The 14,846-nt window shown below is 42.2% G+C and overlaps 1 protein-coding gene across 6 annotated transcripts in view; it reads right to left on the minus strand.

Annotated features, from left to right (window-relative positions):
- LOC105495168 (PATJ crumbs cell polarity complex component) overlaps positions 1–14,846 on the minus strand; it is a 428,227-nt gene that overhangs the window by 40,592 nt on the left and 372,789 nt on the right. For 5 of the 6 annotated variants that reach the window (XM_011764431.2, XM_011764430.2, XM_011764432.2 and 2 more), the window contains 4 exons: positions 9,463–9,656; positions 6,503–6,650; positions 5,965–6,051; positions 1,546–1,660 (listed from right to left, as the gene is read on the minus strand). In XM_011764431.2, the coding sequence (XP_011762733.2) occupies positions 1,546–1,660; positions 5,965–6,051; positions 6,503–6,650; positions 9,463–9,656 (544 nt within the window). Of the gene's footprint in view, positions 1–1,545; positions 1,661–5,964; positions 6,052–6,502; positions 6,651–6,711; positions 7,551–9,462; positions 9,657–14,846 lie in introns of those variants that run through there. The other variant, XM_071092252.1, reaches the window with a different exon arrangement.

The following is a 14,846-nucleotide window of genomic DNA, read 5'->3' on the forward strand; positions in this document are numbered from 1 at the left end:
ACACCCCTCCTCAGCATCCAAGCTGGTAGCCAAGTCACCAGGGGCCATGTCCTCTTTTTTTTTTTCTTTTGAGACAAGTCTCGCTTTGTCACCCAGGCTGGAGTGCAGTGGCACCATCTCAGCTCACTGCAACCTCTGCCTCCCAGATACAAGCAATTCTCCTGCCTCTGCCTCCAAACAGCTGGGATTACAGGCGCCCGCCACCATGCCCAGCTAATTTTTGTACTTTTAGTAGAGACTCGGTTTCACCAAGTTGGTCAGGCTGGTCTCAAACTCTCAACCTCAAGTGACCCACCGTACCCAGCCTGCTGTGTCCTCTATTTTTAAGAAGTGCTCTCTGTCTGAGATTGATGTGGCCATAATCATTTGGTCTGACAAAAGTTGATGCGCTATATAGCAGCAGCTGCCTGGAACATGGTGAGTAAATGCTTGGAGGATTGAGTCATTTGTGTTTTGTTTTGTTTTTTTTTAGATGGAGTCTCACTCTGTCACCCAGGCTGGAGTGCAGTGGTTCGATCTCAGCTCACTGCCATCTCTGCCTCTTGGGTTCAAGCGATTCTCCTGCCTCGGCCTCCCGAGTAGCTGCGATTACAGGCATGTGCCACCACGCCCGGCTAATTTTTGTATTTTTAGTAGAGGCGAGGTTTCTCCATGTTAGCCAGGCTGGTCTCGAACTCCTGACCTCAGGTGATCCGCCCGCCTTGGTCTCCCAAAGTGCTAGGACTACAGGCATGAGCCACCACGCCCAGCAGAGTCATCTGTGTTTCATTGTACATTTTTTTCTACCTTAATCAAAGATAACCCTCCATTCAACAAAAGACTTAAAAGGACCCCTTGTCCCATCCTGTCCCCAAGGATATACACACTTTTTTTTCTTTTTAACTGGCCCAATTTTCCCATAGAAGGTATACACACTTCTCACCTTTCTTCAGTGACCTGTAATTTATTAATTTTCTCTTTGTAAATAATTTTACTTTATGATGCACTCCAGCTTTCTGCTTTTCTGTTTTTCAGGTGCTCTGTGTTGTGCCACTGAAGGAATTTCTTTTTTTTTTTTTCCTGAGACGGAGTGTTGCTCTGTCACCCAAGCTGGAGTGCAGTGGCACCATCTCGGCTCACTGCAACCTCTACCACCCCCTCCAGGTTCAAGCAATTCTCCTGCCTCAGCCTCCCAAGTAGCTGGGACTACAGGCGTGTGCCACCACAACCAGCTAATTTTTTTGTATTAATAGAGACGGGGTTTCGCCATGTTGGCCAGGTTGGTCTCGAACTCCTGACCTCAGGTAATCTGCCTGCCATGGCCCTCCCAAAGTGCTGGGATTACAGGCATGAGCCACCATGCCTGGCCACCACTGAAGGAATCTCTATGGCTTTCTTACCTTCAGAACAGGCCTTTCAGAAAGCTCAGCTTATGCAGCCAAGCTCAAAAAATTAAAAAACATTTAAATTAAAGAGGACTTTTTAAAAACACACACACATATATATATATTTTTTTTTAAATTTGGGTAACAGGATAGTTTTGCTGTGGGTGTGTCTGTGTAATACCTGAATTTTTCTGGGAAGGATCTGAAACTCTTTTTGTGCCAACCAGGTTTTGCAGGCCAGTGATGACAGGAGCGAAGGAGGGATGACAGCTGCTGTGTGCGCTCTGTTGACTGCCCTGAAAGAAAGACCCAGGGGTCACCTGTGTGCAGACACTGACTTGGCCCCCAAAATGCATACTTATCCATTAGTGTGCCAATTACTGATGTCACCATAACCATCTAACAGAAAATCATGAAGAGGCCGAGAAAGAAAACAAAAATCACCCACACTTATTCTCTTACTACCTCAACCCAATCCCATTTAGACATTTCCCCCATTGCTTTCTCCATTATATGTGCTTTTGTATATGGTTTCAATCACCAAGATGAAGAACATACAATCATTTCAGCTGTCCTTGCTCCACATAAAATCAAAACCATTTTCCTAGGTTGCCACATAGTGTTTATGTATATATAGTCAGCTAATGGGCACTATGTTTCATTTGGGGTTACAGTCAACCTTATTACCCAAAATGTATTTGGGTATTCCCTTATTACCCAAAATGTATTATGTATTTTGCTAAAACAAGTATAATAAGACCTTGATTAGCAGAAACCTGCCAAAATAGAACCCTCAATTGTGGGGAAAAAAGCACCACATCTCAAGGGTTTTTAAAAAGGCTTGTTTTAGGGATATATAACATTTTTTCTCAAATATTTTCCTAGAATCTGTAATAATTCAGTCCAATCTGCTAGACCTCCATTACTTGTCCCTTTATTCATTTAAATGAATATGTGAGGTTAATACTGTGTAGTCTTTTAAGGCTAGTGGCTATTCAACAAAAATTGTATACATAGTGAAGAGCCTTCTTTATGTAGACAACAGTATTGCAAATAATGAACAATTTTTTCTAATGAATTATTCTGCATCAAAACTTTAAGCTAAGCCTAAGATCACCGTTATCAGTTCATAAATTATAATTTGGTACATTTTCTTAACTCTCTGATGAAAATTTTGTTTAATATTTTAATTCCTAAAATATGAAAACCCTCAAATATATAGAAAAGCTGAATTATACAATAGACGTCCATATAAATGGCACCTAGATTTCACAATTAGTATTTTGCTATGTTTCCTTTATCACATAGTTATTTATCTATTCATCACTCATCTATTTCTTTTCTTAAATTCATTTCAAAGTAAGTTGCAGATCTCAACATACTTCACAGTGGCTATATACATTTAAAAGAGTGTTTTTATATTTTTCCTTAAAGGATATGATTTAAATAAATGGTACTATAATAGATAACTACTCAGAACAGGAAGTGCAGCATATTATAACTTTTGCCTTTAAAAAATTTCAGAAAGATGTGTTTGCCAAGACCTTTATTGTATTGTATTATAATTTTTGAGGAGTCTCCCTCTGTCACCCAGGCTGGAGTGCAGTGGTGCAGTTTCAGCTCACTGCAACCTCCGCCTCCCAGATTTAAGTGATTCTCCTGCCTCAGCCTCCCGAGTAGGTGGGATTACAGGAGCCCACCACCATGCCCAGCTAATCTTTAGTACAGACAGGGTTTCACCAGGCTCTTTGGCCAGGCTGGTCTTAAACTCTGGCCCTCAAGTGATCTGCCCACCTCGACCTCCCAAAGTGCTGGGATTACAGGTATGAGCCACCACGCCCGGCCCCAAGACGTTTATAAAAGTACACTTTGCCTGGCTGTGTTGCCTTAGTTGACTGAGGAAAAGATCTCACAAGAATTCCTTCCTCTGCAGGGTAAGGAAATTTCTTCCTGGTTTGTGGGGAAAGTCACTTTAAAAAAAGACGCTTGGTGGCCCCAAAGCTAGAAGTTATTTCTCTCTTAATGAACTCACTTTCTATAAATTAAGTCAACAGCTTATTCTCCTTAGCGCTCAAAAGAAGGCATTTATCTCCCTATTTTGTAACTATTCAGAAGGAAATCTGTGTTCCTACAAGATCCTGATTTTTTTTTTTTTTTTTTTTGAGACGGAGTCTTGCTCTGTCACCCAGGCTGGAGTGCAGTGGCCGGATCTCAGCTCACTGCAAGCTCCGCCTTCCGGGTTTACGCCATTCTCCTGCCTCAGCCTCCCGAGTAGCTGGGACTACAGGCGCCCGCCACCTCGCCCGGCTATTTTTTTGTATTTTTTAGTAGAGACGGGGTTTCACCGTGTTAGCCGGGATCGTCTCTCGATCTCCCGACCTCGTGATCCGCCCGTCTCGGCCTCCCAAAGTGCTGGGATTACAGGCTTCAGCCACCGCACCCGGCAAGATCCTGATTTTTTAAACAGGTCTGGATGTAAAAATGTTTGGCAATGGAATCTTGTTTTTGCCCACCAGGGTCAGTCTTCAACTCATCATGATGGGAAGACATTTCCTTTTCACAGTCGGCTACCAGCCTTCTTCTAATTAGCCAAATAGGGCAAACTCTTCTATCTCACCCATAATTTTAACCAAGGTGATGATATGTTTACTGTTTTCAAAAATTGAATTAAACTCCTACCCTCTGAAATTAAAATTCTGTGCAAGAAGAGTAGGGCAAAGCATTTGATACTTTGTCCCAGGTTTCTAGAATATGACAGCTCACATTCATATACCAGGTAAGTGATGACGATAGGTTTTTTTTTTTTTTTTTTTTTGATATTTAATGATGCAGCTTCTAAATTTGCTAGTTCTGTCTTTAAGTGTGAACTTAAAAATTACGAAGATGCATCTGGGCGCAATGGCTCATGCCTGTAATCCCAATACTTTGGGAGGCTGAGGTGGGTGGATCACCTGAGATCAGGAGTTTGAGACCAGCCTGACCATGATGTTTCGAAACCCTGTCTCTACTAAACGTACAAAAATTAGCCGGATGTGGTGGCGGGCACCTGTAGTCCCAGCTACTTGAGAGGCTGAGGCAGGAGACTCACTTGAACCCAGGAGGCAGAGATTACAGTAAGCCAAGATTGCACTGCTCTCCAACCTGGGCAACAGAGCGAGACTCTGTCTCAAAAATAAATAAATAAATAATTATGAAGATGCTCACATACACTCCTCAAGAGGGACAGAAATCCAGTTCTATCCACTACCTTACCTGTTGATCAGTCCAGACTTTTCTTAAATCACACAAACTCCCGTTACCTCTTTGTGCCTTTGTGTATGCTATTTTCCCTGTCTGAGATGCCTTTTCCTTCTTTTTGCCAAACTCCATCTGGACTGAGATTCAGTGGAAGCTCCTCTGGATAGCTTCATTCTCATTTTTCTGTATACAATAAGGCTTTAATGAAATCATTCAACAAAGATGAGTCTTCCATTAAGGAAGAATCCTGGCTAGACAACTGTTTTGTTTGTTGATAGAAGTCTGGTCAATATCATCACTAACTATTAACTCATGGAATCCTACAGCAGTACCATGTCTTAGATATTTGCTGCCCATTAGGTAAGCCAGAAATGAAAAAAAAAAAAAAAAGGGTTTCAAACTTAATATGGTGTTTACTGGGTTTGACTGCTTTGAAGATTCCCTAAGATAAGCCAGCTAGTCTGTAAGCCTATCTGAACAATGGTATTTTCCTCACTCATTTTTTAACACCAGTGAGGAACAGGAGGCGGCTAACAGCTTTCCAGAAGTACCTGTGGGCTAACTGTAAGATCAGAGCATCTTCTGAACAAAGGCCTTGGAGAGGCTTCAGAAATAAGGCAACCAGGCAGGGGACCAAAAGTCATGCTTTTAACCTCAAAACTAAGGCGGCCTATCCATAACCCAGAGAGGAGACTAAGGGGTCGCATATCAGTTTCTATAGTCTCATTATGTACCACATGGGGCTAACCATACAGTCTACCATCTTGATTTTGTCAGCCATTACAATGAAAAAAATATAGTTAAATATACTTTGCTAAAAAAAAAAAATGGCACTTACATCAGCCTTGCAAATAAATATAAGATGTTTGCTAACCCACAAAATATCACCCACTAAGGCCTCCCTCCCACAGGAAAAACCCCTACACTTGGTTCTCCTAGGAATATGCCATTAATTGCCCTCAGCATGTGTGAGTGGCTAGTCACAAGTTAACTTTACAGCAATATTTAATTGAATGAATAGAACAATGTTGTGCTAATGAGGGTCAAATTGCCACCAGATGTTGCCTTTTTTTTAAATAAACACAGCTGTGTACATGTGTGCACAGGCGATAAAAAACTAATAGTGAGAGAGAAAAGTGGTTCTAAGAAAACATTTGCAAGCAATAGAGAGAAAAATCGAGGGATTAATGAATTTCCATCCCGCCTTTCATTTTTATTTCAAACACATGAAAATTCACTAAACTTGGTGCTGTGAATATGCTGTACATTAGATATTATTTCCAAACAATCATTTATTAAATGGGGAGTTTTCTCCCAATGGGGGCAGAAGAGTGAGTCAGTCTGATGAGAAGCCATCGACAACCTGACTGTTCTGTGGTGTCTGCCTTGCGGAGGTCCAGGAACCAGCTCGGAGTCTTCCAATCTCTAGCTGCACAAGCCCCTGTGCACACTTGGAAAGGCAAGAAAAGAACAGAAATGAAAAGTAGTAGCATTTACATTCTGAAATATCTTAACAGAGCCTCTCCCTGCAGCCATGAATTATAAAAGGGTAATGAAAGCAACAGGCATAGCCCTAGAGAGAGGAGGATGAATTCTGTGGCTCCTGGAGGGCCCATCTCATCAAACGCATTTAGAGAACAGTCACGGATACTCAGAATGTTCACAAGTATGAAGAACTTGCTTGTGAAATCCCAAAGCAGGTTCCCTTTCATTCTGTTAGTCAATATAACAGAACTTTCTTTTAAAGCTATTCCTGCTCATTTAAAATAATCAGAGATTAAATTTCCAGTAAAAACTAGAGTTAGCATAAAGTCCAACCCATTTTATAATGAAGCTAGACTGAACAGTTCCCACTGGACTTCAGTTGTGCCAGCTGAGTAAAAAGCAGCCTAGCAACTCACCTTTAGGATGGTGGCCACTGTCTCCTGTGAGGCATTTCTCATGTCCTCCCCATTCACAGATAAGATCTGATCTCCCTGAATCAATCTCCCATCCAGGTCTGCGGCTCCGCCTTTCACGATGTCAGAAATAAACACTCCGCTTCCATTTCTGTTAATACCATACAGCAGTGCAGTATTGGCACAACCTAATATCTTCCAGTTTTCTTTTCATTTTTTTTTTTTTTTTTTTTGAGACGGAGTCTCGCTCTGTCGCCCAGGCTGGAGTGCAGTGGCCGGATCTCAGCTCACTGCAAGCTCCGCCTCCCGGGTTCAGGCCATTCTCCTGTCTCAGCCTCCGGAGTAGCTGGAACTACAGGCGTCCGCCACCTCGCCCAGCTAATTTTTTGTATTTTTTAGTAGAGACGGGGTTTCACCGTGTTAGCCAGGATGGTCTCGATCTCCTGACCTCGTGATCCGCCCGTCTCGGCCTCCCAAAGTGCTGGGATTACAGGCTTGAGCCACCGCGCCCGGCCTAGTTTTATTTTCTTTTTGTTTCTTTCATACCTTGGCAATTCGTCTTTATCAGCACATGAAACTTCCTCATTTTTTAAATGGCTACATACTATTCTATGATGTTTCATAATTTCACTTACCAGTAGCTTACTGATGGACATACAGGTTATTTCCATTCTTTAACTATTGCAAACAACAAGCAATGAATATCTGTAAGTATATCTTTAAGATAAAGTCCTAGTGATGGAATTGTTAGTCAAAGAAAATTGTGACTTTTGAGAACTACACATCCTTTACAATGCAAGTTTTTGTGCTAAGGAATGTAAATTCTCCTTACAAACTCAACCTGAAATACTGATGTTCACTAAAAGCAAAAAACATTACTCTAAATGAAACTGCACCAGGTATACATATGCGTCAAAACAAGAAAGCAAACTTCAGCACTGGCTCTGTCAGTTGCTCTGCATCCAGATGTGCACTGATTTTTGTTTAGAAATGTAAGAGACTCAGCTTTTTTGGTTCGGTAATACATTTTCAGAGTGATGGTTTTATGGTGCTGAAGTAAAAAAAAAAAAAAGAGAGATTATGACAGCACAATACTTGGCCCAAAATCAGTACTCAAAAATTGTAGCTAATATTTTTATTTTAATAACAGCTTGGACTATTGAACAAAAGCACTAGGCTAGTCACCAGAGGTCTGTGAGGGCATATAACGTAACATGCATAAAACCAACTTAATTTCTTCCTTAACAACATGGTCAATACACTTTAAGGCCATATTAGGATATTACCTGGAAATCCTATAGTCCTGTTGGGATAAACACATACTAGATACCTAAAAGCCAGTAAGCCATGGAAGCCAGGCTTTGTTTCAAGCTATTAGTTACCTTTCCAATTCACTGCAAGAGAAACTTAGTAATATCATCCTGGAACAAACTACTGTTAAGCAGTATAGACTTCATTTTTCTTTTTTTTTTTTTTTTTTTTTTTTTTTTTTTTTTTTTGAGACGGAGTCTCGCTCTGTCTCCCAGGCTGGAGTGCAGTGGCGTGATCTCGGCTCACTGCAAGCTCCGCCTCCCGGGTTCACGCCATTCTCCCGCCTCAGCCTCCCAAGTAGCTGGAACTACAGGCGCCCGCCACCACGCCCGGCTAGTTTTTTGTATTTTTAGTAGAGACGGGGTTTCACCATGTTAGCCAGGATAGGATTTTTCTTTATTTAAAAAAATTTTTTAGAGACAAGTCTTGCTGTGTTGCCAGACTGATCTTGAACTCCTCACCTCAAGTGATCCTCCCACCTCAGCCTCCCAAAGTGTTGGGATTACAGACGTGAGCCACTATGCCTGGCCTAGGCAACATGTATTTCTTTTTATTTATTATTTATTTGTTTACTTTTGAGATGGAGTTTAGCTCTTGTTGCCCAGGCTGGAATGCAATGGCATGATCTCGGCTCACTGCAAACTCTGCCTCCTGGGTTCAAGCAATTCTCCTGCCTCAGCCTCCTGAGTAGCTAGGATTACAGGCACCTGCCACCACACCTGGCTAATTTTTTTGTATTTTTTAGTAGAGATGAGGTTTCACCATTCTGGTCAGGCTGGTCTTGAACTCCTGACCTCAGGTGATCCAACCGCCTCGGCCTCCCAAAGTGCTGGGACTAGAGGCATGAGCCACCGCATCCGGCAACAACATATATTTCAAAAGAGTAGCCTGGCCACTAGGATTTACCTACCTACATTTTTGGTGCAAACTATTACTTTGGGGACATCTTTCTTTCTTTTTTCCTTTTCTTTTCTTTTTTTTTTTTTTAAATTTACAGATGGGGTCTTGTTATGTTTCCTGAGAGGCTCAAGTGCAGTGGCTATTCACAGCCATGATCATAGCACACTATGGCCTCAAACTCCTGGCCTCAAGCGATCTTCCCACATAGCTGGGACAACAGGTACATGCCACTGTGCCCGGCAGGACATTTTTCTTAATAGAAAACTACTATCATGAAGAATTATGTTTATCTCTTAACTATGTCTACTCAACTAGTTTCAACATAGTATGAAATTAACAGTATGACACAAAGCAATGTTCCATGTTAATTTCCATGCCGAAGCAATGTTCTTGACCCAACATTGGATAAATCTCATTCTTGATACCAGGTATTTCTTGGGTATGGCTGCTTTAATTAACCTCTGTAAAACTCAGATCTTAGTAATTCCGAGTGAAAGAACCTTGCTAGCTGTTCTTACTCTGTACAGAAATATGACAGTCTGGGTTGATTGGGCTTGGAATTCTATATTGATATGACAATTTTTTTGGTAAGACCTTGCTCAGAAATATGACCCATGTTGTCAAATGTTCATAAATATCTCAGTTTTAGAAATCCCATCACTACTGTAGATTAGGCTTTCTCTTTCAGCATTCACAGGCATCAGAGCTCTGGATGCAAAAGGCAGGTCCCGACTCGCACAGCATGTCTTTACCGTTTCCCAACAATGCTCAGGCCCAGGCCCCGGCCAGCTTTCTTCTGCAGATCCACAGGGAACATCTCCAAGTTCTCCTCATCCCGGTAGTGTGCCTCATCTCTATACACCACCAGCCGCACCTTCTGGGGGGTCTGCCTCAGGGCTGTGATGGCTTCTTCGTGGCTGGAGTTCCTCAGGTCAACCCCATTAACCTGGAACAATGGGCATCCTGAGCTGGGCTGCTGATGGCGAGGCCTCTGCCTGCTCTGTCTGCTGAATCTTCTTGATCTAACCAGTAAAGAATCTCTAGAAATTTCCAGCCAATCTCAAAGCAAACAGGTAGTGACCACGAGCAGTACTAGCTGCTTTGAATATAAAGGAGGTGGCCCTTAAAATATCCTACCCAACATGTGCACAGAGGGTGGATACACGATAATGCAGTTTTACATAGCTACAAACTTTACTGTGAAACCAGTGAAAGAGACAGGAGAGTGTGCACGCAGGGAATTAACTAGCTCATTTAATTGAGATCAAAGGGAAATAAATATTAGTGTTTAGTCAGCATTGTTAGATTCAGTTTGCTGATTGGATTTGACATCTTCACTCTCATTTATTTACTTATTTTTTTAGATAGGGTCTTGCTCTGTTGCCCAGGTTGGAGTGCAGTGGCATGAACACTGCCTTACTGCAGCCCTGGCTTCCCAGACTCAAGCAGTCCTTCAACCTCAGCCTCCTGAGTATCTGGGACTGCATGTGTGCACCACCATGTCTAGATAATTTTTTAAATTCTGGAGAGATGAGGTCTTGCCATATTACCCAGGCTGGCCTCAAACTCCTGGACTCAGATGATCCTCCTGCCTCGGCCTTTCAAAGTGCTGGGATTACAGGCATGAGCCACCATGCCTGGCTGACATCTTCACTCTTATTTGCTCACATCACAACGACTTCATAACAGGCCCAGAAGGAGATGAGGGAACAGTATTTCCAACAGCATCCAAGACCCCTTGAAGTCTTCTCATTGGAATCTAGTTCTCAGTGAGCACAGACAGGACCACGCATTAGAAAGCAGTGTACCGGCTGGGTGCGGTGGCTCACGCCTGTAATCCCAGCACTTTGGGAGGCCGAGGCGGGTGGATCACGAGGTCAGGAGATCGAGACCATCCTGGCTAACATGGTGAAACCCCATCTCTACTAAAAATACAAAAAAATTAGCCGGGCGTGGTGGTGGGCGCCTGTAATCTCAGCTACTTGGGAGGCTGAGGCAGGAGAATGGCGTGAACCTGGGAGGCAGAACTTGCAGTGAGCCGAGATATCGTGCCACTGCACTCCAGCCTGGGTGACAGAGCAAGACTCCGTCTCAAAAAAAAAAAAAAAAAAAAAAAAAGAAAACAAAAAAAGAAAGCAGTGTACTGAAAAGAGCACTGAGTAAAGCCAAGTCATGTAACCTCTCTGAGCCTCTGTTTCCTTTTCTGTTAAATAGACATTATAGCCAAATCATTTATTCTTTAACTTAAATACTTCTGCAGTGCTTGTGTGCTACTCCTTTATGAATATTTACCATTTAATCCTTATATTAACTCTCTGAGATAGAAATTGTTATTAACACCATTCATAGAGGAGGAAACTGAGGCACATAGAGGTTTAAGGACTTGACCCAGGTTACACAGCTAGCAGGGGGAGGAGCCAAGATTTAAACCCAGACAGTCCTTCCACCCCTCAGTTCCTATTCCATGCTGCCTCATCATTAACTCTTAGAATGGGTTACCGGAGATCCCCTGTCACAAAGAAAGTCAAATACTGACACTGGTTAGTAAATTTGATATGAGGGAGAAATTGAGGAGCAGAGTAACCTTGGACTCAAAAGAAAGAAGTCAGGGGTGGTGATTCCCTCAAGGTTTCAGCTAGGAGAAGAGTTAAACGAGGGGAAGGATTAGTCCAGCCCACCAGGCGGATGGTAGAGTGCTTGTGTTCCCCCAAGATGTCAGTTCCATTCCTTATTCTGGTCCAGGCCTGTGTGCTACTGGAAGGTCAAGCCAGCCTCTGAACCTTTGTTCCTTTATCTGTACAATGAAGCAATGGTTTAAGGCTTTTTCTTTTATTCTTTTGAGATGGAGTGTCACTCTGTCACCTAGGCCGGAGTACAGTGGCGCGATCCCGGCTCACTGCAGCCTCCGCCTTCCAGGTTCAAGCGATTCTCTTGCCTCAGTCTCCCGAGTAGCTGGGATTACAGGTGTCCGCCACCACGCCTGGCTAATTTTTATATTTTTAGTAGAGACAGGGTTTCACCATATTGGCCAGGCTGGTCTTGAACTCCTGACCTCAGGTGATCTGCCAGGCTCGGCCTCCTAAAGTGCTGGGATTACAGGTGTGAGCCACCATGCCCAGCCCCTAAGAGTTTTTTAATTCTGACATTCTAAAGACTAAGGACCAGTGGCATAAAGAATGGTTACGGGGAAAGGAGAAAGGAAGAATGAACCCTTCTTGGAGAAGGTGACTTTTGAATTGTCATTTGAAGTTGATTCTGTGAGCCAAGAGAATGTTTAAATGCCTAATTTCCAAGCTGCTGTTTATTTTCTAGAGTATCTTGGTGGCTTGTGTGTTCACGTAGATGAGCTACATCCAGAATAACAGTGGTAAAGAACATGGGTTTTGGGCCAGGCACGGTGGCTCACGTCTGTAATCCCAGCACTTTGGGAGAGTGAGGCAAGCGGATCATGAGGTCAGGAGTTCAAGACCAGCCTGGCCAACATAGTGAAACCCCATCTCTACTAAAAATACAAAAAATTAGCCAGGCGTGGTGGCAGGCACCTGTAATTCCAGCTACTTGGGAAGCTGAGGCAGGAGAATTGTTTGAACCTGGGAGGCGGAGGTTGCAGTGAGCATAGATTGTGACGTTACACTCCAGCCTGGGCAACGGAGCAAAATTCTGTCTTAAGAAAAAAAAAAGAACATGGGTTTTGGATATGGATGCACTTCGGTTTGAGTGCTGATTCCAATTTCCTGGCTATATGAAACCCTGTGTAAATTACTTAAACCAAACTTTTGCCGTGTCATCTATGAATTGGAGATAATAATATTTACTTAGTGTTGTGAAGATTAATTGAAATAAACCCTGTAAATCATTTGGCACAGGGCTTGGCACACAGTTTTGTCCAATGTAAGTTAGAAGTTGGTATTTTACAAGGAATTGAAGTAACTTCAGTGAAGGCTGTTTTTCCACTCAGCATGATCATTCACTGTTACTTTAGGCCAATGAACACATTTTCACTGTCTGTGAACGAAACACAAAGAGGAAAAGTGTATATCCAGGAAATGTGGTCTGAGTTGATTATTTTCCTGTATTCCAATAGATGGCACACAAGACCACTTCTGTCACTCAATAAAAAAAGAACCAGTTACCTCCCTGGATTGAAGGTGAACTTTCTAAGCCTCTAAATACCGTTTGAAAGGCCCTAACAAATATACTTTTAATGAAAAGCATTGTCATTAAGCTCTAATATTACAAAGCAATTTCTATTAAATTCCAGCAAGATGGTATCTGCTCGGATGGAAGTGATCTAAGTTCCTGGTTTCCATTTGCTCCTCTGCAAATCAGGAGATACCACTAAATGTGCAGAGAATCATGACAGAAATATCACGGTGTGGCTAGAACATCGCGGGGAGATGTATTATGTAAGTGCTTTACAGAAGCACAGTATGCATTATTTAGAACATTGGCTGTAGAGGAGGAGGGGTGGAAATAGCAGGGCTTCCTATTTGAGAAGAAAGGCTCCAGGAAGACCCAGTTGTCAAATGGAGAATGCCATATCCCTTGGGTAGAATGGCCATGTGGGGAAGTGGGTGAACCCAGTTCTTGAGAAGGAAAGAAAACAAAGCTAGTGCAGCAGTTCCTCCGTATTTTATTGCATAGAGAAAAACAGGCATTAACTCTCTACTCTCTTCTGCTCCCACTTGCAGAGCAGGGAGGGTACGAGAAGGAACTGGCCTAAAAGGAGAACCAGAAAGGAGACATAGCTGATGCTCATCCTATTAATAGAATCATAAATCTTGCCATGCCAAAACATTATTCGACTCTATCTTTGGAAGCAAAACCTGGCATGTCCTAACCTTACCATGAGGATAGTATTAAAACCATGAAAGGCCAATTTACAGAACGCGGAGGACTCTCACGAATGGAAAGGGCATTGTTTGGAAAAGCGCTGATGTAGTGTTACCCTGTTTCATGGTCTCAAAATATCCCACGAAAACAGGCCTGTCTTCTCAAGGCCTCCTGTGGGTCACAGGCTGCTGCTGCCTCATCACGCATTTGTACTCATCAGCCACGACCAGAACCAGTCCAATGTGAAGTAGAAGCTGTTTAGAAAGGAAGCATGTTCCCTGACCAAATTGAGAGCTATATTTCTTAGCTAAACACGTGTTAGACTCTCATGAACTAGACCTTGTTTGAGGAAAGAGAGGAGCCTGCATGGGCCATCTTTAATGAGAAGTATAGGCCATCCATTCAGAATAGATAATATAATGCTCCCAGTTGCCAAGAAACTGTGAACTTGATTTTTGAAAAATTCTCCCACTTAAAACAAATTTGCTTTATTCATGTTAACCTTTACGGGGTGTTTGCTTGTACTTGAGTATACTTTATAGAAGAGAGCAGCTACAGAGGGTCTATCTAATATAAACATAAATAGTTTTAAAAAATCCTTATTGAAGTATAATTGATATAAAATAAACTGCCCAAATTTAAAGTGTACAATTTGATAGGTTTTGCCAGATGGATATTTATACCTGTGAACCCATCACCACATTCAAGATAATGAACATGTTAGATTTACTTTCAAGTGACCATTATAATTTGTGGACTTACAAATCATATAAGTATCAAGGCATTGTGTATCAAGGCATATGTGCCATTTTAAATATTTAATCTATTCATCTTAAAAAGCCAATTATGACAATACCAACTGATTTAAAAATCTGGGGAGGGTAAAACAAAGAAACCCCAAACTCCTGACCACTAAAAAACCATGTTGTATGCTAAGGCAGTCAAGCCAATTCCCAGAGAGGTCTTGCTTATTTTTCTAACCTCATACACTTGTACCTTAATGAATGTACTGGGAATATGTCTTAATCCAATGATGAAACACAGTAAAGGCCTGCAGAGAAATCCTGTAACTTGGGCTGAATTTAATTTGCAATCAGCCTGGCCTCTCCTTTAACCCCTTCTCGCCTATGTTTCCTGCCCTTAATTATATCTCTGGTTTCATCTTGGGAGGCAGAAATGAACCACCAAAGGGAAAAATAAAATTCTATGATGTCATTCGTAATGTGCTATATTAAAGTTGCAAAGCAAAAATGCACATGCTCACCATAAAATGCCAACTATTCAATTAAGTTCATCCAATGAA

This window comes from Macaca nemestrina, chromosome 1 (assembly GCF_043159975.1).
Source record: "Macaca nemestrina isolate mMacNem1 chromosome 1, mMacNem.hap1, whole genome shotgun sequence".
Taxonomy (NCBI): domain Eukaryota; kingdom Metazoa; phylum Chordata; class Mammalia; order Primates; family Cercopithecidae; genus Macaca; species Macaca nemestrina.